This window comes from Protopterus annectens, chromosome 1.part1, assembly GCF_019279795.1.
Source record: "Protopterus annectens isolate FY-2018-M chromosome 1.part1, PAN1.0, whole genome shotgun sequence".
In the NCBI taxonomy this organism is placed as follows: domain Eukaryota; kingdom Metazoa; phylum Chordata; order Ceratodontiformes; family Protopteridae; genus Protopterus; species Protopterus annectens.
Genome location: NC_056726.1, coordinates 414,232,012 through 414,259,939, shown reverse-complemented (window position 1 = coordinate 414,259,939; position 27,928 = coordinate 414,232,012). Strand labels below are relative to the sequence as shown.

General features: G+C 40.5%; 1 protein-coding gene across 1 annotated transcript in view; it reads right to left on the bottom strand.

The window, feature by feature from the left end:
• TNFAIP3 (TNF alpha induced protein 3) overlaps positions 1–27,928 on the bottom strand; it is a 118,720-nt gene that overhangs the window by 87,648 nt on the left and 3,144 nt on the right. Inside the window, exon 2 of the mRNA XM_044075488.1 lies at positions 17,967–18,274. Coding sequence (XP_043931423.1) covers positions 17,967–18,267 — 301 coding nt within the window. The 5' untranslated portion in view covers positions 18,268–18,274. The remainder of the gene's footprint in view (positions 1–17,966; positions 18,275–27,928) is intronic.

Genomic DNA, 27,928 nt, shown 5'->3' with positions numbered 1-27,928 from the left:
TGACAAGGCAGCCCACACAAGTAGCTTTGCAAACATGACCGACACCACACAGAAGTTAGCACTCCCAGTTTTTATTAAGTTAAAGCTCTAAACATTAGATTTTTGCAAAGCTGCTCAGTTGCAAATTAGAATGTAGTCAGATGGTACACTTGAAGGCATTGTTCCAGTCCTGAGAAATGTGTGGGTCTGCCAACAGATCAGGCACAGGCACATTTAACTGTGACTGAAGTGATAGCAGAAATAGCAAAAGAACCAAATACAGGCACAGTGAAAATAGAAACTACAAGAGAAGCAAATCTAGACCAAATACACTTAGATGGTTTTATGAAACGGGTAAACTCCAGTAAACACACAGGTAACTGAAACAGACAGTGGGAACATCTACACGTACATATGCATGCACATATATAGTACATATATGTGCTTCAAACACACAGTCATGTGCACATATAAGCTTACACACACAGTTTCACTGTTCTCCTGCTCTACTGCCTGGGTAGAACTGATCCTCTTGTAGTAAAGACAGAACGAGGGATGTTATTTTGCAGTTAGACAATATGTCTTAAAAAAACATAATTATGGCGAGTACTTCTTAGAAATATTACATTTTACAGCTAGAGACTCTTGCTTCATGACAGTTCATATAGAGACTGCTAAGGACCCTATCCTATCATACAAAAGGAACTTAGTTCTAGAATTAAAAGATGTTATGCATGTGGAGAGTGTGCTTATTGTCAAGTGACTGTCAAGACTTCCATGTTTTCATCTCAATAATACTATTTTTTTTCACGCAAATCTACAACTTGTGGCAGTGAAGTTATGGATTTAGCTTGTTAAATGTGCATGCAATATTTGTTAATAGATTTATAGGCAAATACTAACTGTTCTTGTGGACCATTTTAAGACTAGCCAATTTCTCTTTCATGAGAATCAAACTTTGTACTTTGTAGGTGTGAGGTAGACACCTTCACCATTATGACAATCCCAAACACCAATAATGTTTGCAGGTTTCGCCTTGAGATAGTTCCAAACCATTAGACAAGGGTTACACTGTTCATAGGTGATTACTAGGCTAATGAACCCTGGAGGCATTTTTAAAGCCTAGCCAAGATTCCTAAAGGTAAGAATCCAGCTTTGTACTGTGCCTATACAGTACACACCTTCACCATTCTGACAACCTCCAACTGAAAAAGTTTTACTTGCATCAAGATTATATAACCCCAAATGGGATTGGGTCTTAACCATTACGTTGGTATGGCTACTGAAATCTTTAGACTATGTGTAGGTTAACATACTGTGACTTTAGATGCCAATGTACATCTACTATTTAAATGAACAGTCTGAATCATAACACTACACCATTTTCTATTACAGGCAGTGACAAAAGTTTCCAAATCTGTTAGATGACAAAAGAAGCTTACATAAAAAGAAAAAAAAAAGAAAAAAAAATGTGAATTGTTAACTTGGGTGCCTTACTTTTTAATATAGCAGACGTTTTATGTTTTAAGTTTTCCTTTGCACCACGGTCCTATGTATTTTTATTTTTGCTGATCTGAATTTCTGTTGGGTATGATTGTGATTACATGGTGGGGGTTTCTTCATTTGTTTTTGTTTGATTTGTTGAATGTATACACTTAACTATGGAAGGGGAAGCAAAACTGGTCTATGGTGAGGTTGTAGACAACAAACTTGCTTAGAGGAACTATGGTGTGCTGGAATTTTTTTGTTCGTTTTGAGCTATTTTTTCTCATGCACAGCTGTGTCTTTTGATCATGTGCACTCATTCTGGATGGCTTTGAGTTGCATTAACTTTGCGAATGACTGAAGAAGAATGGTCATATGATGGAGAGGGTGACTAGTGTGTGACAGGAGATTTACACAGCAAGCTTAGTCACACACAGTGCAAGCTGTTCATCTTTACCAGACCAAAGCAAACGTTTTCAAGAAAATGATTTATAATATTTAAATGTGTATAAGCTAAATTATTTCAACTTTTCCAATGCTGAAGTCAGCTGCTGTACTTCAAGTAAAGTTTAATAAAAACAATGTCAGAGTGCTGGTTTCACAACCACCTCTGTTACCGACATGTAATGTTAGTACAGGTGGCTGGAGTGTGGAACTCAGTAACCTAGGAGTTTAGAACATACACGTGGGTCTGACCGTTCAATGGCACTCATCAATTTGTTTACAAACAGGCAGCAAACTATAACTCTAAATATCTTTACATTTTGTTCCAGAAGGATGGGTGCCATCCATGCCATTTCAGTTTATAAGTGAATCATCACCCTTTCTGTGGAATTTAACCTAAACTTACATAGAGAACCAACTGCTGCTAAGAGGAGAAGGAGTTAAAAATGGAGAAGTTTATCCCAAAACTGGCACAAACACATTAATGACAAGGAGACAGCTTTAGTAACCGTTCTGGTGGCACAGACGGATAAAGACCTGACTATAGCCCAGGAGACCTGGGTTTGATTAGTGGCTGTGGCAACTGGAGCTGCAGGGAGAACTGACATACTCATCCTGAGTGTGGCAGCATTTGTCAATGATGCTACCTAAGGGGAGGAGTGGTCCAAGGACAGGAGTTGCCCTCAGATGCAGTTGATGAGCACTGGAAGCGGGAAAGGGAGTGGGTAGGGCATATAAAGAAAAAAAATGGGATGGATGCAAGGATAGCCAACCCCCCCCCCCCCCCGACACACTTTATGATCCATGACCAGCCACAGCAAAACTGGAAGGGTAGGAGGTTAGCTGGTAGACCCGGCTTGGACATGGGGCACTGGGCCAGTAGTACAATGTTAAGAGGACCAAAATATTTGAAGGAAACCGCTCCACTGACATTGAAATCAGTGGTCCTTACTTCAACTCCTGGCTAAATAACAGAACTCTTAGTTCATGTCCTGTTGGAGTACCACTACTTGAAGAAACATAATATGCACACTAACTGCAGAATATACATATGAACCACTAAGCATTACAATGCCACTTCAAACAACACATCTCTTCAGTAATCCATTTTTCAAAAATTGCTTTTCAAATTCCATACAACAGTTGCCCATGGCTCATCCTTGAAAATATCAGGGGAAAGGCGAGGTACATCCTAAAATGGATGCCTAACCTTTGCAAGGCACAATTCATACAGATATTATGTAAATATCTACAAGAACAAGTTAAGGCAGCCAGTCAACCAAAACCAAGGGAAGGTACTTTTTAGAGCACAGTGCAAATCAAACAGGACTTCCTTTTCTTGCAGCATGTTCAAGTGCTAGGCACTCAAATTTGGGCGTGGGATAGTATTTAAACACTAACTATATTTACCATTAATAAGAAATAACACACCTGTTGAAGTCTGATCAAGATTCTCCTTTTTGCTGGTCCCCAGTGGCCTGATAAGGGAAAATGCATTTGAATGCCACTCTCTGGCACTTGAGGACTTCTAAAAAGTATGCCTGTGGTGAAGATGGAATGCTATAGGTTCATAGGATGACACTAGGTGATCGGCCTGGAGGCCCTTATAAGCCTAGCCAAGAATTTCACCCATGTTCCCAGAAAGTCAGCACCTGTTTTCCCTGTCCAGCAGGGACACAGATGGGATCCCAGGGATATATTTTTTGTTTCCCATCATGTGGTTCAGGCTCCTCTTAAAGAAGGCTACTGAGGTACTCTGCTTGACATGGAGAGGAAGTCTATTCCACAGATGGGGGAGTCAATGGGACACAAATCTATCCCGCCAACAAGTTCTATTAATGTCACAGAACAGGTTGTGACCTTGGGTGTGGGTTGCGCAAGTGGAGTTTGACTTAAAGATATGCAGCAACTCCAGGCTGAGTCTATGACGGCCCTGTATGCCAGACCCAGGTCACCTCTGAGCAGTCCGTATGAGACTGAGTAGAGGGACAGGGCTTTTAGCCTATCAATATAGAATAGGTGTTTTGAGACACTGGATTTACCTGGTCAGGAACCTCTGTGATCTCTCCAACTGCTACATATGCTTGGCAAGGTAAATGCCAAAGGGAGCAGTGTACTCGATAATGGGTCTCATAAGGGAGGAGTACAGGGATGTTATGACCTCCTTGTTCCTGGATGAAATACCCTTACTTATGAGGTGGGCCATGTAGAAAGTCTTCTGTACAATGGAGGTAACATGGTGATCAGAAATCAAGTTGTTATCAACCTGGGTGCCCAAGTCCCTCACGACTGATTGCATGCTTAGTATGTTGTTATTAATGTGATAATTAGTGGGGACACCATTTTACCCAAACGGAATAATGATGCATTTCTTGGCCTTCAGTTTGAGGCCATGCTTCTGGCACCAGTCATTAGTTTGGTTAAGACCCTCTTGGAGGATGTTCACATCACTAGGGGAATTTACGACAGTGCCCAGCTTGCAGTCTTCTGCAAACCTGGTCAGCCACAGACCACTGTTTTTCGCTTGAACCTCAGAAAAGTATATCCCAAACAGTAGAGGCCCCAAATACGATACTTGGGGTATGCCGCTTGTCAGGTGTCTACTACTAGAGGTGGCTTCCCCTATTTTGACTGAGTGGGTTCTATCAGTGAGCCAGTTAGCTACTCTTCTGGTAACATATGGGTTGATGCCTAGCTGGGAGAGTTTATCTATTATACTCGAGTGAGGAATAGTGTCAAAGGCTTTGGCTAGGTCAAGGTAGGCGGTGTGCACTGTTTTGCCCTCATCCATGGCTTTGGTGACTGTTTCGAAGAAGGTGACCAGGTTTAACAGGCATACTCTCCCTATGACAAAACCAAATTGTGTGGGATCAAGCATTTGGAGGTTGCCAATGTCCTTATTCATAAGGTCTATGATAATGAGTTCCATGACCTTGCAGATCAGGCTAGTAAGGCTGATGGGGCTATAACTGCATGGGTCGGTGGACGCTCCGTCTTTGTGCAGAGGGATGATAGTGGCTGTCCTCCATTCTGCTGGGACGAAGCCGATGCACAGCCTTTGGTTGAATAGGGTGCTTAGTGGTGCTGAGAGCTCTTGCCTAAGTTCATGTAGGACACAGCCAGGGATGTTGTCGGGTCCCATGGAGGCTGTATTTTTTGCCTTCGAGAGGACATTAATAACTTGCTCCCTGGTGATGAGGGAAGGTGGGGCAGGTGCTGGGGATGTCCTGGTTTACTGATGGGTGGGACAGGGGAGTGAAGTTTTCACTGAACTTGGCTGCTAACAGGTTGGCTATATCTATAGTGTGTGTGTATGTGGTATTCTAGACTACCAATTCAGAGCAGATTTGGGAGTTACCTTTCAGATTGCGGACGTATGCGAAGAAGGCCTTGTGACTGTCCTTAGTGGATGTGGCCAATTTGGATTCAAAGTTAGCCTTAGAGGACTTCACCAGTGACCGTATTTGCTTGTTCAGACAAAGGAGAGATTGTTTCTGACTTAGCACCTGCTCCTTCTTGGTCCTGGACAACAATTTTTTTCCTTTTATTATAGAGTCTGTTTATTGCTGCTGTCCACCACATACGTTTACTCTTCCTTGAGGAAAATGATTTGCCTGAGTCCATACAGCTATATAGGTACTCATATAGTTTTTTGGTGTAGGCTTGGACATTAGTGCTTGATTCAACTGAAGGGATGGTGGCTGTGAAGCTGCTTATACCTGCTCTCAGGAGGTTGTAGTCAGCTTTGGAAAAGATTTTTTTGTTCGACCCTAGCAAGAGGGGTGTTCAGGGGAGTGTGTATAACCTGCAGACTTTGCACAGGCAGTAAGGCCAAATTTGGGCCCCTAAGCTAGAGGTGTGAGACAGTATCCAAGTCTACTTCAAGGAAAACACATCTTACAAAAACAGATGAAATGAATGACGTTTTAGCACCACAATCAATAACTACAAAGTTTTAATACAAAATAAAACTGCAATAATTGCAATGTTGGTATGTTAATAGACCTTAAACAGACTCAAAGTGCACTTTAAAAGTTAGATGGCACTGGAATGAAGAGATTTTTAACATTAGTGAAATCTGATTCTTTACATTTTCATGTACATAAAACAAATAATTTGAAATGCAGTCTTCGTTTCCATCTCCCACCCAACAATTGTGAGACTACATTTAAAAATAATTCTGGATTTTACATGTAGACTCAGGATGAAATACTGCCTAAGTAAGTGACCCCACTAATTAACAGGCAGCTGAACTCAACTGTGTGAGCAATCAGAACTGGAAAGTGAATTACTGAAACACAGCCTCAGTCAAGTAAACGGACTGAATCCCTGTGTTGCCAGACTCACAACACCATACAGCAGTGTAACACGGTGGTTGATAAGAGACCTGCCATAGTCCTCTTTACACAAACATGAGAAAGTACAGTTGTGTACACTTACCATAAATGTAGATGTTAGAGTGTATTCACTGTTGCAGTCAATACATTTGGGTTATCTGCTTGCAGGTAGCCCTCAAGTCGGCCTGATTAACAAAGTCTTGGGTCGTCAGGGGTATAAAACATGCAGCCGACGCCATTACGTGAGTTTTTCTTGCCTCAGATGTCAGGTGCTCCCCTAATGGGAAGCAATTAAATATAAAAGTACAATGATATACCTCCAACAAAAAAGCAAATACACCAAAAAAGCTTTTAAGCACAGTAAAGGAAAGTGGAGGTATAACCAAAAGAAGTTAGGGGCTGGAGGGAGGGTAACCAGGACTGCAACAGTGAATACACACAAACATCTACATTTATGGTAAGTGTACACAACTGTACTAAGTTCGTGTTTCATTGCTGCAGTCATTACACTTGGGTAGACTCCCAAAGCTATGGTTGGGAGGAGGAATTTAGATAGCATTAGGACTGGCTATAAGGCCCTGCAAGACTGCAGTGGCAAAGCCAGCTCTGGATTTAGAGAAAACTGGCAAATGATAATGCTTGGTGAAAGTATGTACAGAACTCCAGGTAGCAGCTTTTAGGATGTTCCTGGTAGGGACGCCTCTGAGAAAGGCTGTAGAGGTAGATGCAGCCCTAGTGGAGTGAGGTCTGATCCCCTGGGGGATAGGCTTTCTATGGTGCTTACAGCAGAAATTAATGCAATGGCCTATCCATTTAGAAATAGTTTGCTTTGAAATAGCCTTCCCCTCTGCCCCTGCAGCAAATGCTACCAGCAGTTGTTCAGATTTCCTTTGAGGTTTAGTCCTGTCCAAGTAGGAATCTAAGTTGTCTGTGCACATCTAAGGAATGCAGTATCCGTTCCCCTTTGTTCTGTGGATTGGGAAAGAAGGTTGGCAAATGAATGGACTGATTAAGAGCCACACTGGATACCACCTTGGACATGATTGGTTCTGAGGGACACCCTGTCCGCATGAAAGATGATGAAAGGCTCCACTGTCATAAGGGCCTGTAATTCAGATACCCTTCTAGCTGAAGTGATTGCTAAAAGGAAAGCTGTTTTCCAAGAAAGAAAAATTGAAGTCTGCAGTAGTAGCACCTGGCTCGAAAGGAGGTAGAGTGAGTTTCTCCAAAACAAAGTTATGGTCCCAGGCTGGGGCTGGAGCTCTCCTGGGTGGTTTCAAAATGTTGGCCCCTCTGAGGAACTGCTTGAGCAGTGGATGAGAGAAGAGGGGAGGTTCTGTGTTATAATGAGGTGAAATGGCTGAGACGTGGATTTTAATGGAGGAAAAAGACATGCCCTTGTGAAGCATCTCAGTTAAGTATTGTAAACTATGAGGTAAATTGGGCACTGCTGTGCTCATCCCTTGAGATTGGTTCCAGGCACAGAATCTTTTCCACTTTTCAGCATAAGATTTTCTAGTACTAGGCCTCCTTGCCTCTAAAATGATACCCATCACAGGTTTAGAGGGATGGTAAAGGAGACATGATGTAATTAGCCAGACTGCAAGGTTCAGTGTTAGAAGCTGAGGGTACAGAATCTGGTTCTCCGGCTGAGACAACAGGGAAGGAGTCTGAGGCAGGTGCCATGGGGATAACCGTGACACACTGCGCAGGAAGGGGTACCAGTGTTGGCGTGGCCAGTCTGGAGCAATCAAAATCATCCTTTATTTGTCCTGTTTGAATTTTAGTAGTACTTTGGGGAGCAGAGGCAGAGGGGGGGGGGCATAGACTAATGTTGTTTTCCAGCTGAAGGACAGAGCATCCACTTTCAAGGCTTGTCTGTGGGGAGTCCTTGAGCAAAATTTGTCCAATTTGTAGTTCTGGGGAGAGGCAAACAGGTCTATATCTGGGCTCCCCCATTTGCTTGTCAACATGTTGAAAATCCTTGGTTCCAGTGCCCACTCGTGTGGGTCCATGAGGTTTCTGCTTAGTCTGTCTGCCAGTGTATTTAAATTGAGCTTGTAGGTGCACTTGGTAGCTCAAGGTTGTGTTCCACAATGCCATGGCTAGTCTGCAGAGGGGGTAAGAATGTGTACCCCCCTGCTTGTTTATGTACCACATAACAATGGTGGTGTCCGTCTTTACCATTAGTTGTCCTGGAAGAATGTGGTCCTTGAAGGCTGTCAGAGCATTCTGTACAGCTAACATTTCTTTTTGATTGATATGCAGGTGCATTTGACTTGGGTTCCATTTGCCCTGAATGCACCTCCCTGCCAGGTGAGACCCCCATGCATAGTCTGACGCATCTATTAGGTTTGGGCGGCAGGGGGTGGTGTGAAAGGTAGTCCCTTGTTTTGGTGGCAGGCCTCTGCCCACCAAAGGAACTCTAGGTGTAGGCAAGGTATGATAGGAATCATTGCTTCTAGATCCTGAGAATGTTGACACCATAGGCTTTTTAGATACCACTGTAGTTTCCTCATATGCAGTCTTGCATAAGGAATTAGAAGAATGCAGGAGGCCATGAACCCCAACGCTTGCAGTATTTGTCTTGCAGATAGCAGGGTTTTTGTGGCCACTTGAAGTAAGTTGTCAAATTAATTTGTTTCTCTGGCGTGAGATAAGCCATCTGGGAAGTTGTATTCAAGCTTGCTCTCAGGAATATAATTTGTTGACAGTTTACCAGGTGTGATTTATTTTTGTTTATGGTGTACCCCAGACAAGTTAGAACCCTTTGTACAAAGGCCAGATGATTCAAAAGTATGCCCTGGCTTTCTGCCTGAATTAGACAATCGTCCAAGTATGGGTATATTTGAATATTTCTTTGCCTGCAAAATGCAATAACTGGAGCTAGGCACTTTGTGAACACCCTGGGCGCAGTAGATAAGCCAAAGTTCAGTGCAGAGAACTGATAGTGCATGTAGCTTGCTTTGAAGCGTAGGAGTCTTCTGCAAGATTCCCTGATTGAGATGTGCAGGTATGCTTCTTTTAAATCTAGTGTTGCCAACCAGGCATCTTTGCTTAGCATAGGAAGTAATTGGTGAAGAGTCAGCATCTTGAATTTTGGAATCTCCAAAAAGGTGTTTAGAGTAGACAGGTCCAGGAAAGGATGCCATGAATTGTCTTTTCTGGGTACCAGGAAAAGTCTTGAGTAGAAACCTTGTCCCTTTTCCTCTTCTGGTACCAGTTGAATAGCCCCCATGCTCAAGAGAGAAAGTACTTGTTTTTGGGCCTCTGCCCACTGATTTGGGAGTAGGTCCTGCCACCCGCTTGGTGTTGGCAACGTGTGGAAGTGAAATCTGTATCCCTGGGACACTACATTTAAAAGCCATTTGTCCTGGGTAATGAGCTCCCAATTCTTTGCATGAAGAGCAATCTTTCCCCCCAAAGGGGCAGTCAGTTGATAAGTGCTTAGAAATTTTAAAAGGAAGTCATTGAGACTGTTTACCATAGGGGGAGTCTTATTCCCAGATTTGGACGTGGAGGCCCCCCACTGCTTAGTTGTGTGTGTCCCCTGGGACTGAAACCTGGGGTTTTTGCTGTGTCTGGGTTTGGCTTGAGAAGACCTGGAAGGGGCTGGAAAGGACCAATTCTTAGAGGGCCAGTGCCTACTTAATCTGGGAGGCTGAACTTGTAAGAAATCTTTAACCGTTTGCATAGATTTAGCTTTATCTTCCATCTTTTTAAGAACTTCCTCAGCCTTGTTGCCAAACAGGCAGTCCTGATTTAAGGGAGCATCCAACAATTTAGCTTTAACATGATCAGGCAAAGATTGCTCCTTAAGCCAAGCATGCCTTCTGAGCACAGACCCAGTAACAGCAGCCCTGCAAGAGGCCTCTAATGAATCAAAACCACATTGCAAAGTATGTTTTCCAACTTGTTCAGCAGAATGCATTAAATCCCGTAATTCTTTATTTTCCACACAGTCAGAAATCAACATCATTTTCTGTTTAATCAATCCAATAACATGTTGCTGATATTTTAACATACGAAACTGGCAGTTTAAAGCCCTAATCTAAGGTTGCAGAAGTGTAAACCTTCTTACCCCATTTATCTAGCACCCTGCAGTCTCTATCAGAAGGGGTAGGATTTTTAGCAGTAAAAGCCTTAATGCCCTTGGGCCCCTGTGAAATAGTCTCTGGATCCGCAATAGGATTTTTAAAAAGGAACTTGTGGGACTCAGGGACTTTGTAGTATCTGTCAGGTTTTCTGCGAGCAGGAGACAAGGAATCAGGGGCCAAACTAGATTCCGAAAAAGCATCAACAATGTCTAGTACAGGAGGAATAGCTAAAGGCCTATGCGGAGGTAGGAGAAGGAAATCACTAAGCCTCTTTTTTGAAGCAGAAAAATCCTGGCTTTCCCAGTAGAAATGCTCCCTTAGAGTATGTAAGTTTTCCCCAAAAGAAAAATCCTCAGGAGGGGAAGCAAAGGGAATGGAGTCCTCTGCATCAGAATCTTCATAAGTAGATAAGGGGAAATCCAGATCATCAGAAGAATCAGAAAATACAGAATCCTGTTCAAAAGATTCATAACCAACTTCAGTCCTAGGCCTCTTAGAAGGGGGGGTGGCTACCCCTGATTAGAGTTATTAGATCTTCAGCCAGTCTTATCATTTGTTTTTTAGGCATAGAGGCCTGAGCATGTGGCCTGAGTGTCGTTTTTTAGGCATGGTTCGAGATTTAGGCCCAAGTAAAGAAGATGGCATTGGTTTAATATGTAAGTCCATAGGCCTGAATACACCCCGGAAGCCAGTGCCTGCACAGCGGCTCCGGACCCATCCAAGGTAGACACATCTGTGGGTTCCACAGTTGAAGCATCTCGTGGCATACCAGACTCTGAATGGGTCTCAGTAGAGGCCTGTGAATCAGAAGTAGCGGGTATCAGGGGCTGCGAAAGTGCCTCACTGAGTACCGGCGAACTGGCGACTGGCTTAGGAGAAGCGTCGTCGGCAGTTTTGGACCTCTGCGGCCTGTCTCTGTCTTTGCGTTTTTTCTGAATCCCAGTAGTCGGATGGCTAACCGACGACATTTCTGGAAAATTAAACAGAGAGCCAAAATATTTAGAGGCGAAAATATGCCGACGACGGATAGTGCGCCGATTAAATAAAGCACAAAACCGACAGCAAGGTACATCGTGGTAAGGGCCTAAGCAAGGAATACAGTACAAATGAAAATCTTTAGACGGTATTTGCTTTCCACAAGTAATGCATTTATTAACTTTTACTGACATCGGTAAGGAGCAAGAAAAAGTTTCCCCAATGGGGTACTTAGCTTTAGTTGAAGACTTCGGTTCTGAAACTCGAAAACGAAAATTTCAGGAGTCTGCCAACTGGCACTTGCGAACTGCTTCTGCTTCGGGCACCGCACGGCAAGAAAGACTGACGTAATAGCTTCGGCTGTATGTTTTGTACCCCCGACGACCTGACGTCATGGAAGAAGGGACAGCAACCGAAGCAGGACCCAAGACTTTGTTAATCAGGCCAACTGAGGGCTACTGCAAGCAGATAACCCAAATGTAATGACTGCAACAGTGAAACACGAAGAACATCATGCTGCTCTGTGAGTAAATTCTGTGTTCACAGGCTACAATGCAGTCCGTTATCTTCCAAAAAATGTGTACTGCAATGCAGAACTTTGATCTTGCACTCTATGCTACTTAAAATTCTTTCACATTTCCTAGGCACATTTGTTGAAATAATGTCTATAAAAACGCTAGATTTAGTAATATTACATTACATCCACGAAGGAGAAGAAAAACATTTTAAATAAATACAAAGCTCACAACCATGGCTATGTGATAGCACTGATCGATTTATTTTATGGAAAACCCTTCAAATTTTTGACATACCATTCCCTCAGGACAGTTGTATGGTTTTGTGTGCAAAGAGGAAATCTGCTACTCCGTTCGTAAAGGTAAGTGGCCCTGAAAGTGTCCTTAATTACAGCAGAGGGAACACAAAACAGTAAAAGGTACAGCAGCTTATTAAACTCAGAGGAATAAAAGGGAGGAAATGAACTTCTCTAACCCAGCAGGAGTGAAAAGTTTCATACTTCAACTTGATTCACCCAGTTCTGCCTGTACTGTAGCATGTTCTGGTTATTCACAACTATATCCATCATACATTTTTATTTCTCGTCAGTTTATAAATACTGTACCATCTTCACAAGCCTTGGCATGTGGCGATTTAAACATTTATTTCATTCAGTTTTTTTTTTTTTTTTTTTTATTATTAAGGTGAAGGAAACAGTTTTCCAACACATCTAACATCCTGCTGGCATTTATTCATTATTCACTCTTGTGACGTCTCAGAACAGTTTGTCCGCTTAAGACTTAAGAACAGCCTGAAGCTTACTGCACACCATCATGTATCTTCTTGGAGAAACATAGTCATTTTTCCAGTTCACATGGCCTGAATTTGGGTGTAGCTAATTTTATCACAGGACATCTCAGCAAGAGCCTCTTCAGAGTTTTCCTCAATAAACATCCCACTTGCTGAGCTGACAACAGCATGTCACAGTAAGGGGGGCCGCTTCCCTATATTAAAGTAAAAAATTCTCCCTTTCTCAGTGACAAGTGTAATCTCTAAGTAGTGGACCCCACCCCCATGCAAAATGCTTATGTTGGCAGGTTTTCACTAGCAGTTCATTTTGCCAAATAAATAAGGTTGGTCAAGGTGTCAACTGGTTAAACTATATGAGCTGGCAACTGGTCACTGTCATGGAATAGATTCTTGAATATTTTAAGACAATAACAGTAACAAATAAATGAACTCCGAGTGGAGAATATTGGCAAAACAGGGAACTGAATAGTAGCTACCAGCAATTCTGCTAGTACTTTACTCTTTCATGCATTCATTCACTCTCTATGACCTGCTTTATCTAGCTGTAGGTTGTGGGGGGACTCGAGTGCAGAGCAGAGAAATGAATTCTGGATAGAATGCCAGGTTAATCGCAAGATCTGTGTAGACACACCCCACTCCTACAGGCAATTTGCAGGACAGACAAGTCAGATTTTTGGAATATGAAATGAAACTGAAGCATCCGGAGAAACCTATGCAGAAAATGGCACTACATGCAACTCCACGAAGAAGGCATCCCAGCCATTAACCAAAACTGGAAGATCAATCATTATAAGGCAGCAAGGCAAATCTCTTTAGCACTGTGATACCATACTCACTGCAAAATCTGCAGGTTTATGGAAAACTGCTAAAGATCATATCAAGTGTGCACAGTCGTTACTAGGACAAAAAAAAGATGATACTAACATGTCTGTTAAAGCAACTAAAGTTGGCCAACTACATAGCTTTTTTTTTTACATTCTAAGCCTTTGTCACAAAAGGGCAATGAGAGTCAAAAAACAATACTCAGATTATGTGGGAAGAAACAAATCCCTTCACACAAGCCTACTAAGCAAAATAAAGATTTGGATTTTTACACAAGAAATCTAATGTGGAAACATAACACTCCAGCAACATGCAGCAGAGGTGCCAGCCTCAACGTATACAAAACATGCCTTAATCAAACCACAGCAAAATATGAAGTTCAAAGTTTGCTCAACACTTTTCCGACAGGCATTAAAGATCTCACCAACAATAAATAGAACTTCCTACGAGGGAGCAACTAACTACTGACTGCTGACACCACTCTAATTTTTAAGACAATCAAACCTGTGAATTATGCATTGGACTTTCCAGGTAGATGCAGTTAGTATGAAACTGGGTGCCTATTAACTCTATAAGTGAAGCCTGCAGTGGCTGGAATTTCTGAGGGGACGTTTTGGTTTTATGTCATCACCCACTCCCTTCCTCATTCACCATGTTTTCATATCCTTAAATGCAATACTTGTGAATCACCAAAAATACCAGCATTTCTGCATGTTCACATTATCATGCTTGCATGCATTACCCAACAGTGAGGGAGGGAAGACAGTACATTAACTTGGACATATGCCAAATTCCTAAAACCTATATAACATGAAAGCAACATGTGTGCTGTGAGCACATCAATTCCACTGCAACAGAACAGCTCCTTTCAAACAGAGGTGGGTCCCACCCAAAATATAAAACCTAACACTTCACATATCTGTCCAAGTATAAAAGAATACAGCAAGTCCTATGTGGCTTGTCTCAAATCTCTATCCCTGTACTGTCTCCTACAGACTGCTGTGCAGTGATCAGTGCCAAGCCTATAAGGCATCCCCTGATTCCACACTGATGGATTTGATACACATCTGCATGACAAACAGCATCAGAAATGCTGTGCTAAGGACTTAAACCGGTTATGTTGGAGAGATAGGATATCACTCAGAAGTACAAAGTTTGCCTCTCTTGACATTTTACAAGAAAAACTATTTTGATTTTTCTCTAAAATGTTACAGAAAGCTGCAATACTACATTTAATTCATCTTGATATCATGAAAATGAGGATAAACAACCCACGTTGTACATCCCGGAGTCTTTATGTTGGTTAACAATATGAAAATAATTCTTTTTCATTTGATGATGGCACAGTTTCAGTAAGAAGGCCACACTTTGGGAATCTACAAATATGGATAACTCCACCAGTTGACCACATTTTTTGTACGTTGATCCATCCATGTTATGTTGTGTAACTACAACAGTTTTACAGATAACAGTGTTAGTCTTACACACAAAACTACTGATTTGTCCTGCTCGAATGTAGTGTTAGTGTGCTGCAATACAACAAATCAAGGAGTAGGAATGATTAAAAAATTCTCATTATACAACGACCCCCCCATTAATATTCCAAAACGTGCACGCTGACCAAAGACTTAAACTAATGGAAAAAGGTCCGGTCACCCGGACTTTTTCCATTCGTACAAGTATTTTTTTTTTTTTTTTCTTTACAGCAACGGAGAATGCAAGATCTCCGTTGCTTGTTAGACACTGTCTCGCTATGTTAAAGGAGTTTAACATAGCGAGACAGCTTTAAAAAAAGTAATGGAGATCTTCCTTTCTCCATTGCTTTATTTAAAGCTCTCTTGCTATGTTAAACTCCTTTAACATAGCGAGACACTTTGTAAAAAGCAACAGAGATCTTGCTTTCTCCGTTGCTTCCACCCACAGCTCTGATGTACTGCGTAAGCATATGCATGTGCAGTACATCAGAACTGCCGCAGAATACCAGACAGCTGTGGAAGGGCAGCACGGAGGCATTATACAAAGCCATTATTTAAGAAAAGTAAGTATTTGTTTTCTTAAATAATATCATTGTATAATAGCAATAACCCACTTCTGGGTGTGGGTAATGCTGGATTTACCCACGTTTGTGTTTGTTTGGCCACTCGGGCTTCGCCCTCGTGACCAAACCACACCAACCGTGGGTAAATCCAGCATTACCCACACCCAGGCATGGGTTATTGCTTAATTAACACAATCAAGAACAGATAGCTGTACCTTTTTTATACCGTGCTTGTAAAATCATAGAGCAAAAACAGCACGCACGTTAGCACATTTGTCCAACATTCAGGATAAAACACTAGTTTTCCTACTGCTGCACACACTGCTGATTAGCAGAACCAGTTTCTTTGAAGTGTTGATTAACAACTATTGGACTGCAGTGCTAGCTCTGACACCTCATGAAGACTGTGGGGAATATCTATCAGTGCTCATAGAGTAAGGCTACAAAATTATCCTTAGAAAGTATGGAAATTTAACTAAATTTCTTTTCCTGGAGCTTTATAAATCACCGTGAACAGCTTAAAACATGCTCTGAGATAAAAGCATATGATGGTCATTCAGAAAAAAATACACGCTCTCTGGCTACAGAAGTTGTGTGACATGCCTGTGACTCACACTGCTGCCACTGCATAAAAATGTACTAGGCAAACAAACGTCACTTCTATAGGTCTAGCATGACTCGTATAAACAAGACTTGAAATAGATTATGGAAAGAGAACAAGAAAGCACCAAAACAAGATCACATTAATATGGTAGGTACTGTCTCAGCCATTTTATGGAAAAATATTAACATTTTATAAGTATCTAGAGTTTGTTTGTTTGTCTTTCGGCTTTTAGGGGTCACCACAGTGGAAATCCGGTCCGCTAATGATTGGCAGTTGATTTTTATGGTGTTGAGTTGCCTGCCCGACGGCCAACCTTCAACGAAGGCACGCCGATTCAACGCACGTCTTTCGAACGCCCACTCAACCGCGGGGAGGACATGCAGCCTAGTGATGCTGATGAATTAAAATAACTCAAAAATCAAAGACAATGAAAAAAATTGAGTTACGAGTTTGAATTTTCCTCTGAATTTAATTTCAAAATACCTGCTACCTCTACCAGCGTAAAAAAGTTCATCGCCTGTTATACATTTTTTATAGACTTCATATTACATTAAGGGTTTAATATGACCTATACACAATATGATAGTTGTGTTCTACCACCATATAATTGCTCCTTAAACTTACAAACACTTTACACAGCTGCTGTGAGATATATGGAAATTAAATTTCAAAAAAATCTCAAATGTTCCAGAGATTTCCTTATCTTATTTCACATTCAAAACATATACATTTCTTAAGGTATATTCAATGGCAATTTAAGGATACCAGATGATAATCTTCGGAATGTAACATTTATAAGGTGAAGAAGTCCATGAAAATAATTACTTCCACTTTTAACTTAATGCACAGATTACATTTTCTATTCTGTATTATATTCTCCAAAAATGTTCCAGGTAAAGTCATGGTTGCAGTCTGACATACACCATGTACGTAACAAGATACAAATCCATGAAGGCAACAGCATTTTGCCTGGTAGAAGGACATCAATGTCCCATCTTAAAATGCACAGAATGGCTGAAAGTGAACTAACAAAAAGAGGACAACTGGATAAAGACTGAAATGTGCTCTTCTTATGTGTATTCCATGCTTAGGATAAATTCCACAAAAAAGAACAGCTATACTTAGAGGAAGCAGAGCGAGACACAGAAGTGTGATGTACAACTCCTATCCCCTACTAGGTTGTTTGGAAGTTGGTACAAAATTCCAAAAGTCCCTGACTACACCCTTTCTGATAAATACTTATTTCATGTGGTTCCTGTTTCTACAGTTGTACACAGCACTTGACAAAAATGCCATAATGACAATATAAACTGTTGGGACCAAGCCACTTATGTTAGTGCTTATGAATATCCCACGGAAGGAAAAAAAATGCAAACAAGTACAGTTCAGCACTGATGAATAAGGTTGTCACTATTCACTAGCTACAGATGATTCAACCAAATATCTGAAAAGTTCATGCAGGTTATATTTACCCCCCCCCCCCACACACACACACACACACACGCACAAACTGTTCACACCCAGAATTTAACAGTTTTGGGGGAAAAAAAGATGAAGTGGCATACAAACAATGCCTACAATAGTAAAAGAAATTATACAAAATTAAAATCACCAGGTCTGTTTTCATTTCCCATTTCCCCAATGTCTTCAACTACCTCCTACTTCCCTTTCATTACTTGTTTCAAAAACTTCACAAACAGTCCTTAATAAAATATCATTTTTAGGCCAGGCAAATGGAAATCTGTTCTACTGAGCATGTCTAAATGCACTTAACATGCATAAGTTACACATACATTTGGTTTACATATTTACAAAACAATATCATTTCTGATATGGTGCTTTTATGACAGTTAAGGTCCAACTGCTGCACTTTTCCTTACCATCAGTCTTTAATGGAACCAGTTTCTTGACCTCTCTACACCAGTTTAGCTCCTTCTGGTTTTCCAACGCCACTTGCATACCTCTGTCAAACATTGCTTTTTGTATTAAATCCCGAAATGGAGAACTGAACTGGCTGGTTTGGAACATCTCCAATGTACACTTATGCATCCCTCTTAGGTAATGAATAAGTCTGTTACTGGGTTTAACAATGTCCTGCGAAATTCGATCCCTTATCTTCACAGCTTTGATCATATTACTGGCAGGCAAAGAGCTTGGCAGAAGACATGTATAGTCCGACATTCTGTTTCTATAAAACAGCCAAAAAAAATTACTATAAAGTGTTAACATTTTTAAGCAATATATATGTAGAATAAATAAGGACCTACATAACACACAATGACCAACATTTCTGTCCACCAGATCACAAGACAGTAGGGTTTTAGTTTCTAACCAAGTCTCAAGTTCATGTCAAACAGTGACACTTGTAATTATGCAGTGCTAAACTTACCCATTTGGATCCAAAACTAAATTCCGTTTCTTCCCATTTTGGCCTGTTACGTTTAAACACTTGCCACTCTGCATAGTCCCCATGAGAATGCATAACTGCCTGACATCACTGTTCACAGTATAAAATGACAGTCTGCCTTATGTTGCTTCTTAAGGATATCAAAATCCCTGTTCTGTTTGGTGAATAAGTGTTGTACAGTGCTGAAAACACTGTTGAGCAACCTACATACCTATAGCTAAATTTCTTTGAAATTACACAACTTAGAAGTATGCAATATCAAGTAAGAAAGAGCCAAGTTGACCATCTTGTCCATGCAACCTAACTTCTTAAGTCTATATACTCAGGCAAGTTATATCCTTGTAGGTGTAGCTCACATCCTTAAAGTCTACGGACTCAGGGTTGTTATGGTGTAATTCACCAACTCATTTTTAACACACACACACACACACACACACACACACACACACACATATACACACACATATACACACACATATACACACACATATACACACACACACACACACACACGAGTTGCACCTGCATGTTTAAATAAAGAATCACCACCCACTAGCTTACACGCTCTGTCTCATTAGATATTGCATGACAAATGCCAGGTACATGACAAAAATCACAATCTGAGTGCAGAAAAGGTATCCAAGTCCACATGCGTGTCCATAGGCAAGTACAAGGCAATCAATCTGCAGACCATTACAAACCTAGTCGCACAAACACAAAAAACTTAGTTCCTTCTTGCCTCAATGATGGCAAGAAAAGACAGATCAGCAGAATGTCATCCTTGTGACATGTACTGGAAGTCTGTCCCAGAAGTGAGGGACATACTGGGACAGGAATCTATCATAATCAACGTCTTATTTATCTGCTGAAAAAGGTATAGTTTCTTAAATGGGTATTTCTGGTACCATTTATAAAGTGAAGGAAAGGACATCAACAGGGTTGGAGCTTTCATGTCTTGAAAGGGCAGACAGACCCTCTCTGAGGAGTCAGCAATAGACATATACATTTCTTAAGGTATATTCCTCAGAGAGGGTCTGTCTGCCCTTTCAAGACATGAAAGCTCCAACCCTGTTGATGTCCTTTCCTTCACTTTATAAATGGTACCAGAAATACCCATTTAAGAAACTATACCTTTTTCAGCAGATAAATAAGACGTTGATTATGATAGATTCCTGTCCCAGTTATGTCCCTCACTTCTGGGACAGACTTCCAGTACATGTCACAAAGATGACATTCTGCTGATCTGTCTTTTCTTGCCATCATTGAGGCAAGAAGGAACTAAGTTTTTTGTGTTTGTGCGACTAGGTTTGTAATGGTCTGCAGATTGATTGCCTTGTACTTGCCTATGGACACGCATGTGGACTTGGATACCTTTTCTGCACTCAGATTGTGATTTTTGTCATGTACCTGGCATTTGTCATGCAATATCTAATGAGACAGAGCGTGTAAGCTAGTGGGTGGTGATTCTTTATTTAAACATGCAGGTGCAACTCGTGTGTGTGTGTGTGTGTGTGTGTGTGTGTGTGTGTGTCAATCTCTCCTGATAACCAATATTTTTAAAGGACACTGATGTTTTCAGTTATGAATCTTGGAGGTCTCTCAAGGCGAGTGATACATTTACATAAATACATGACAAAAGGTGTATATACGAGTCTCATAATATGCAAGTAAAGGTGATGCCTTTCAAAATTTGATAAGCCATATTGAACACTTTCCAAACTACTGTGAAAAAAATTATAAAGAATTGTGTATTTATTCCATTCAATTCCCAGGAAAGGCAATAAAAAAAACCCTTTCAGTGGACGCCACACACAAACTTAAGATGCATACATTATACAGAGTTGGTAACATCTCTGTTAAGGCAAGAGAAAAAAAAAAAAAAAAAAAGAGTGCAATATAAATCATCATTTCACATAGAATGTACAGGGTTGCATTCATATTGTAATATACACAGTCGCATTCTCATTACATCACACAATTAGAAGTGATGGATATCCGTGTGCAGATTTCACTTTTGGATTCACAAACTCAGGTGTGTGAAGAAATTATCTGCAATAATACAGCAAGAGATGCTGATAATTGTAAATACACTGTATCGGCAAGAACCAGTTTACAATTGTTTTGGTTTCACCTTGAGAGACGGATAAAGTCGACGACAGATGTTAGTCCACATTCCATGCGAAAAATAATTGCAGAAGTATGGGTGAGGTTATCTGTAGTACGGAGGTGCAATGTGGAGTTCAGCTTGCAGAAATGTAGGTGCTCAACCAAGTCTGACAGATTTTTTTTTTGAGTTGTGGTTTAAAGAATTTTAGATTGTCAATTTGTCTGAGAGAGTGAAGGATGGAGCTCCACTTTTTGGAGAAGTAGTTATGAGTACAGAGAGTTCTGCGGAGTTTGATTTGGGTATTAGTAGTAGGTGTTTGAGGAGTGCAGAATTCATTTAGTGGATTAGTATGCAATTACACCACCAACAGATGGACAATGTTTTCTTAATGAGATTACTCACAGTCACAAGCAATGAGAATGTTAGGCAGTGTGGTAGATTTGCCCAGTTTAACTGTTTCAGGGCCAGACAATCGTGTGTCCTATCATATAAATTAGCTGCAAATCTAGCAACTTTAAGTTGGCCTTTATGTGTAGATTCTAGGTTTGTGAAAGTGAGACTGGAATAAAGGAGCGCTGGAAGAAAGTGGGTCGAAGCAATGTGCTTTCTAGCACACTGTCAGATATGTTTTGATCCTACAGAGGGAGCTGAGTTTTAGGGTGCTTTTTAACTGCATGTCTTATGTGAAGGTTGAATGTCATGTTTCCCAACTATGATTACGCCTAGAAATTTGGTGCAAGTTCAATTTGTGTACTGTTTGACGAGGTTATGATGAAAAGTACTTTCTGTGTAGCCAACTGTTTTGGAGTAAATATATTTCTTTCTTTTTTTTTAGAATTTAGAAGTAACCAAGAGTTTGTTAGCCATGTTGTTATGAAAGTAAGGGAGTTTTATTAGGTTATTTCTTGTAATTTTTACAGGGCTGGGGAGAGCAGATAAAGGTGGAATCATCCACATACTGGACTACTGATGTGTGCAAGTCACTTATGACCATAAAAAGTAGATCAATGATGGACCTTTGGGGAGCACCAACATATATAGGGAGGAAGAATGAGAATATTTTGCCATTTAACTGCCTGACATCTACTGTAACATTGAAACCTGGTGAGTGATGGACTACAGAGTGTTAAGGTAGACAGTTTGTGTAACATGTTTTGGTGTGATATCAAATCCAGTGCTTTTGCTATGTCTAGGAAGACTGCAGACACCACCTGACTGCCTGATTTCTATGTAGGTTTATCTTGTGGATAGAACTGAGGCAGCAGTCATACTGTGAAGGGGGAAACAGCCATGTTGAGACTGTGATAGGAGGTTATTTTCAGCAATGTAATTGAGTGGTTGGGACTGGACACACGTTTCTAAGATTTTGGGCAGAGCAGATAGAATAGCTATTGGTCTAGAATTTCATATCTGTGGGAGTGGCTCCTTTGCGGACAGGTAGGATGCAAGATTTTTCCCCCACAATGTAGGGGCATAGTACTCATGAAGGATCAATTTATTAAGACAGAAACTATTTAGGGTGTCATCTTCAATTCTGAGATATTCAGCTGGTATTATTGTCTTGGTCTAGAGTGTTGGCTTTATCTTAAGAAACTCTCTCTTTCAATGTAGGATGCAAGCACAGATTTCAGTTTATTGCTGTATGCCTGAAACTTCAGGTATGTTGGTTCATTTGATATGCTACTTACGGACTGCATCAAATGCGTGTTGATTTGCTATTCTCCCTGAAAGGAAGGAGCAGATTGTGTGGTGTGTCCAGATTTTAGAATATGATCTATGACTGACAAAAACGTTTTGGGGGTTGTTTTGAGTTTGTGTAATAATCTTTTTTTTTTCTACTTAAATCTGGTATTTTACTTCATTTCTGAGTTGACTTTAGTGGTGGAGGTTAGCTTGAGTTTTATCCTGCAACATTTTTCCCAGGCCTTGTCTCCTTGGTTTGCAAGTTGTTTTGCTTTACTGCACAGCCAAGGTGCTGTACTGGCTTCAACTCTTGGTCCTGAGTGGAACAAGTACATTTAGAAATGCCTAGATGGTTTACAACAGTGTCTGACTGGAGAGTTTGGTCACCTATACAATAAGTGAAAATGTTTTGTTTACTAAAATAAACTATGCTACATTTTTTCCACACTTAATTTGAGACCACTGTCCTTGCATCAATTAACGTGGTCTAACCCATACTGGAACATTTATGTGTCAACTTAGTCAACCACAGGTCAGGCGTGTCACCTGAAGGTTTGAAAACTATATGCAAAGAGGAAAGGGTCCAAAACTGAGCCCTGTGGAACACCACTGGTAACATTTTTGCTTTTTAAAAATGACATCAGTGACTTACCACATGAGTTCTGCCAGACAACCAATTAGCTACTCATCACACAGCTTAACGATTAATACTCAGATTAGCAAGCCTGTCATTAATGCCTGCATGGGGAATAACGTCAAACACCTTTGCCAGGTCCAGACAAGCTGTATGCACTGCATAACCACTATCCACTGCTTTGGTTACTTTTCAAAGAAAATAATGAGGTTAAAAGGCAGGACCTCCCTTTGACAAAGGCAAACTGATGAGATTTGAGGCTTAATAATTTTCAATGCCCAGGTTAATAGGCCTAAAATAATATACTCCAGAGATTTACGTGAGATTATTGAGACTAACAGTATATAGTTACTAAGGTCAGTAGTCAGGCCATCCTCATGTAATGGCTTTACAATGGCTGTTTTCCAGGCATCAGGAGATGTAACCAGTGGACAGGCTTAGATTAAAAGAAATTAAGTAGGGGTTCAGATACGCCACATTTGGCTCTGATAATCAGGCAACCTAGTACATTATTAGGGCCCATGAATGAGATGCTCTTAGTTTTTGAGAAGGTTAAAACAACTTTTACTATAGTAACTAAAGGGGATGCCTGAGACTGTAGGATAGTTATTAACTGTGGGCAAAGTAAAATTTGCGCTCCATTTATTAACTAGGATGTTACAGCTTTGAACTTCCTAATGGCTTCCTTACGCTCTTTGCTAGTTTGCTTAACTGTGCTCTTAAGGTAGGTAGAGTAGAATGAGACCTATTTTCTTTCCGTTATACAATTTACAATGGGTAGCCCATCACAGAGGTTATTTTTAAATGCCTCATTATATCTGGTGCTGATAGGGACTACCTTGTTAATACAACTACTTAACAAGGTCCAGAAGTCAGACGCATATGCAGCAATTTTAGCAGCGGTATCCATTGGAGGAGGATTGTAAGGGAATTTATTTAGGTCATCAATAACTGAAGAAGGTTGGCTTTTGAGCAGTTCCTAAACACAGGGGCATTTAGAGGAAATCCTACCAGTTTTAATGAAAAGGTCACTAATTTATGGCCTCGTTTAACAATATATGAGGATACATATGGAGATGTGCAAGTAGTAGCTATTTAAGACATTATCAAGGATACTGAGACCTCAAGTAGGATGGCTAACTATCTGCGAAGTGCGCTAGCATTTATAATGTTAAATAAATGTTGATCATGCTGACCACTGGCAGTGTAGATCAGTCAATTTACTGATGGACAATTAAAGTCCTCCAGTAGAAAGGTGTGAATTTAATGGGGATTTCGTCTAATATCTTACAATAGCTAACATGCTCAGGAGGTGTTCTATAGTTAGCTACAAAGTGGTAGTTTATGGCAATTTTAACTTCGAGGAGTTCAACTGTGGTGTCCCAAGGGATCTGACGTCCTTGACAAATACCTATACTCCCTAACAATTGCCATAATCCAGGAAAAAAGTGCATTCATTGCTCTGAAACAATGTTTCTAACTACACGTTTATCAATTTTTTCAAGTTGTAGAAGAGCCTCAAAGTTCTAGCAGTGTTTAAGTCTCCTGATATAGACTAGATCCAAATTAATGTGTTCCTTATTAGAATTTATTAGCTTTGAATGTCCACTTGAGGGTATCTGCCTAAAAAGACAATATGAGGGTAGCAAAAGCTTTAGCCAAACTGAGAAAGCCATGGTAAGAGACATGTAAACTAACTCTGGTGAAGCAGGAAGGCTCGGTAGCCATCTCCTCCTAAATTGACACATACCGGATTGCTTTACAGCTATGTAGCCAATTACCTCGTCTTTGAATCTCAGCATCATTTTGAGTGATGGAAAAATACCACTCAAGACCAATGCCTTTCCTACCTCAGAACCATACACATTTAAGCTCAGTCATATCCTTCTGCATGTCCCTCTCGGTACAGCGTTTAAGGTTATTCATCTCTATGAGGGCCACTATCAGTTTATAATTGCCACTATCAGTTTATAATTGCATTTAAGAGCCCTTGTTACATCCCAGATCCTGGCTCCATAACAATAGCTGTCATCCTATTTTTATCCAGTCTGGTGAGGGTGGTGGCTGTACAACAGAGTCACCCATCTAAAACACTACCGTGGTTAGGTGCAGTCTGAGGACATGCATTTTGTACCCTTGTGACTCAGACATATATGCAGTAGCTATGGATGTGAAAGGTAAAGGTCATTGTGTTGCTCTGTGACCTAATGTCTGACATTTCTTACTCTTTAGCCTGGGAGGCTTAGGCAGTACAGTCTTAACCTCAGGGAACTCTGATTTAATGGAACTGCTCCATGTTGTGTCTGTATGTGCGGTGTGCTTACCAAATGTGTTCAGAAATGAGAAAGTAGCCTCCCGGTTGAGTAAAAACTTGTACCTCTCACATAATGAGTCATTGTGAGATAATACAAAGTTTGCATTAAGTATGAGGTGGTTAACAGCACTAGATATTTTGAGGCAGTGCATCAAGCTGGCTACAGAAAGAGCTAAAGCTGACTGAGATTCCATACTGGCCAGTGCAGATTAAGTGTTGTATCAAAACAGGAAGGTTAACAACTTACTACTGGTGTAAGTCAGAGAAGGATAACTAACTGGAGTACAAAAAAATTAATAGACTGGGATATGGCTAAAGAATAAAATGAACAAGCTGTGCCTGCTGGAGTATGTAAAAGTACAAAAAAAGAAGTGTAAAAGTGACACAATAGGCAAGATTAATAAGGAAATCGTAACCATAATGGATTTAACCAAATAACCTTGCCCAGTACAGCACATGTGGAGTTGCATGTCACTTCCTCAGATAGGGTTACTGATTAAGATTCTACTCATTCTTCAAGTAAAACCTGTTTAGGACTAAGTAACTGTTTAACTTAGGAAAAGGGCACATCTGTGAGCATTCGAGGGGTTTCAAGAAAGAGTGAAGGTGAAGAGAAAGCCACAGGGCAGTCGTAGTTGGGTGGGAAATGGGGAACCGCTAAAAATACATATACACATGTATCACTGTTGCTGTACCACAAATATAAATATGTATTTGTCAGTGCTGAATGCTAACTTGCACTAGAGTTGAGCTGCAGAAATACAAGACATTTTGCCAATAACAAGAGAAAGCGTGAAGCAGTTAGAAAGCAGAATTTGCAATTCTTCATTGTTATGTTGCTCACTATTTATGGGTGGTGTGCAGTTTATTTTTCTGTGCTAATCTGATTTTTCACATTCCTGAATATATGTAACACTAACTGTACTGCTTAATAAAGCTAGACATAAACAGATATATAAAATAAAATGAAACAAAATATGGCAGTTACTAAGTACATCTTAAAACAGCAGTTCTGCACTGTTTTCAGTGTTGAGCCTTTTAGGTTCATAGGTTAAGTACTAGGCTAGCTGCCCTTACAGGCCATTTTACACCTTCATATTTTTGTGCTCAAAATATCCTATCCCATTTGTTATAGATTGGCTTTACCCATCCTATGGTGGATAATTGTAGACTACCCCTAATGAGAATAAATGGGATCATACCACAGATAATTTGATGGGACCCATGGTTGGGATAAAGCATTTAGTTGCTGTATCTGTCCAGTAGTCCATTAGTAGTACAGGGGGAAGTCTTGGGAAAACTTTCCGTTTCCTATCCATAGATCTAAGTTGAGCTTAAAACGGGCAAAGATGAGCTTTGTTTTACGTGGATGGGGAGCCTGTTTTACAGCAGTGGTATCCTGAGCTATAAAAGTTATATGCTTTAAAGTTATGTTGTTGCAAATTAATTATGGGCAGTAAGCTATTTATTTTTTTCCTGGGATGATCGAATTGCTCACATTCCTGCCTATATGCAGTACCAACTCCACTATTTAGTAAAGTTAGACTTTAAACAGTATACCATGGTCCATATGAGTATTTTGTTGTTAATCTTTTAACATGGTATTAATAGAAAATTTTCTTCACGAATGATCCTTTGCCTTAGTGCTGCTTTGCAGTTTCTTTCACTATGGGCACATACACATATGCAGTTCTTTAGTGGTTTTAAAAGTTATGTTGTTACAAATCAATTATGGGTGGTAAGCAATTTATTTTCCCTGTGCTGATTCAACTGTTCATATTCCTGCATACATACATTATATATATATATATATATATATATATATATATATATATATATATATACACTGTAGGCATTAAACAAACAGTTAATGATGGTCCACAAAGATATTTCGTTGCTATTATTTTAGCGTGTCATAACTAGAAAAAAAACTCTGCAATTTGGATCAATGAAGGAAGGAAGGTAGGCAACAATACCAGTTATTAAAGCAGAATGAAACAAAGCAAACTGTTAGAAAAGCCAAGGCCCAGACAAAGGAAAGAACAGCCAATGGAAATATTTTAGACAAAGGAACAGAAAAAGAAACACTTGTCATAACCATGCTAATTCTACTGGCTATTGACTTTGGGCATGTAAATACTAAGGAATAGACACTTATGAAGTAACCCTGCCCCCCCCCCCCCCGTGCCTTTATGCCCACTGTCTGTTTTTAGTCACATCCTTTCCCCCTAGTGCCATGTACCCTTACAATTGCTTTCTACTGAACACCTTCCAGCTGGAGATATCCATCTTCCTGTATGGCCCCAAGAACTGCACACAGTACCCAAGGTGTAATCTTGACCTGGGTGTGCTGAAGTGGAAGCTTTTACTCAATGCTTCTGCAGTCTCAGTTCCCAGAGGATGTATCCAGCATTCTGCTGGCTACACACATTACCTTCTTACTCTACTGTTGATGGTCCAATCCAGGCGTGACCAACATTTCCCAGTTCTCTTCCTGCTCTGCTGTCATCATTTACAACCCCCCCCCCCCCACTGACATTTCACACTAGTGTAGTTGTGGCCTAAATGAAATACTTGTATTTGCTTGCACTAAACACAAAATGCCAATTTCTGGTCCAATCAGTCACTCCTTCCAAATCTTTCTTAACCTCTTGCCCCATCATCCAGTGCTACCCTTAATTTTGTATCATAAGCAAA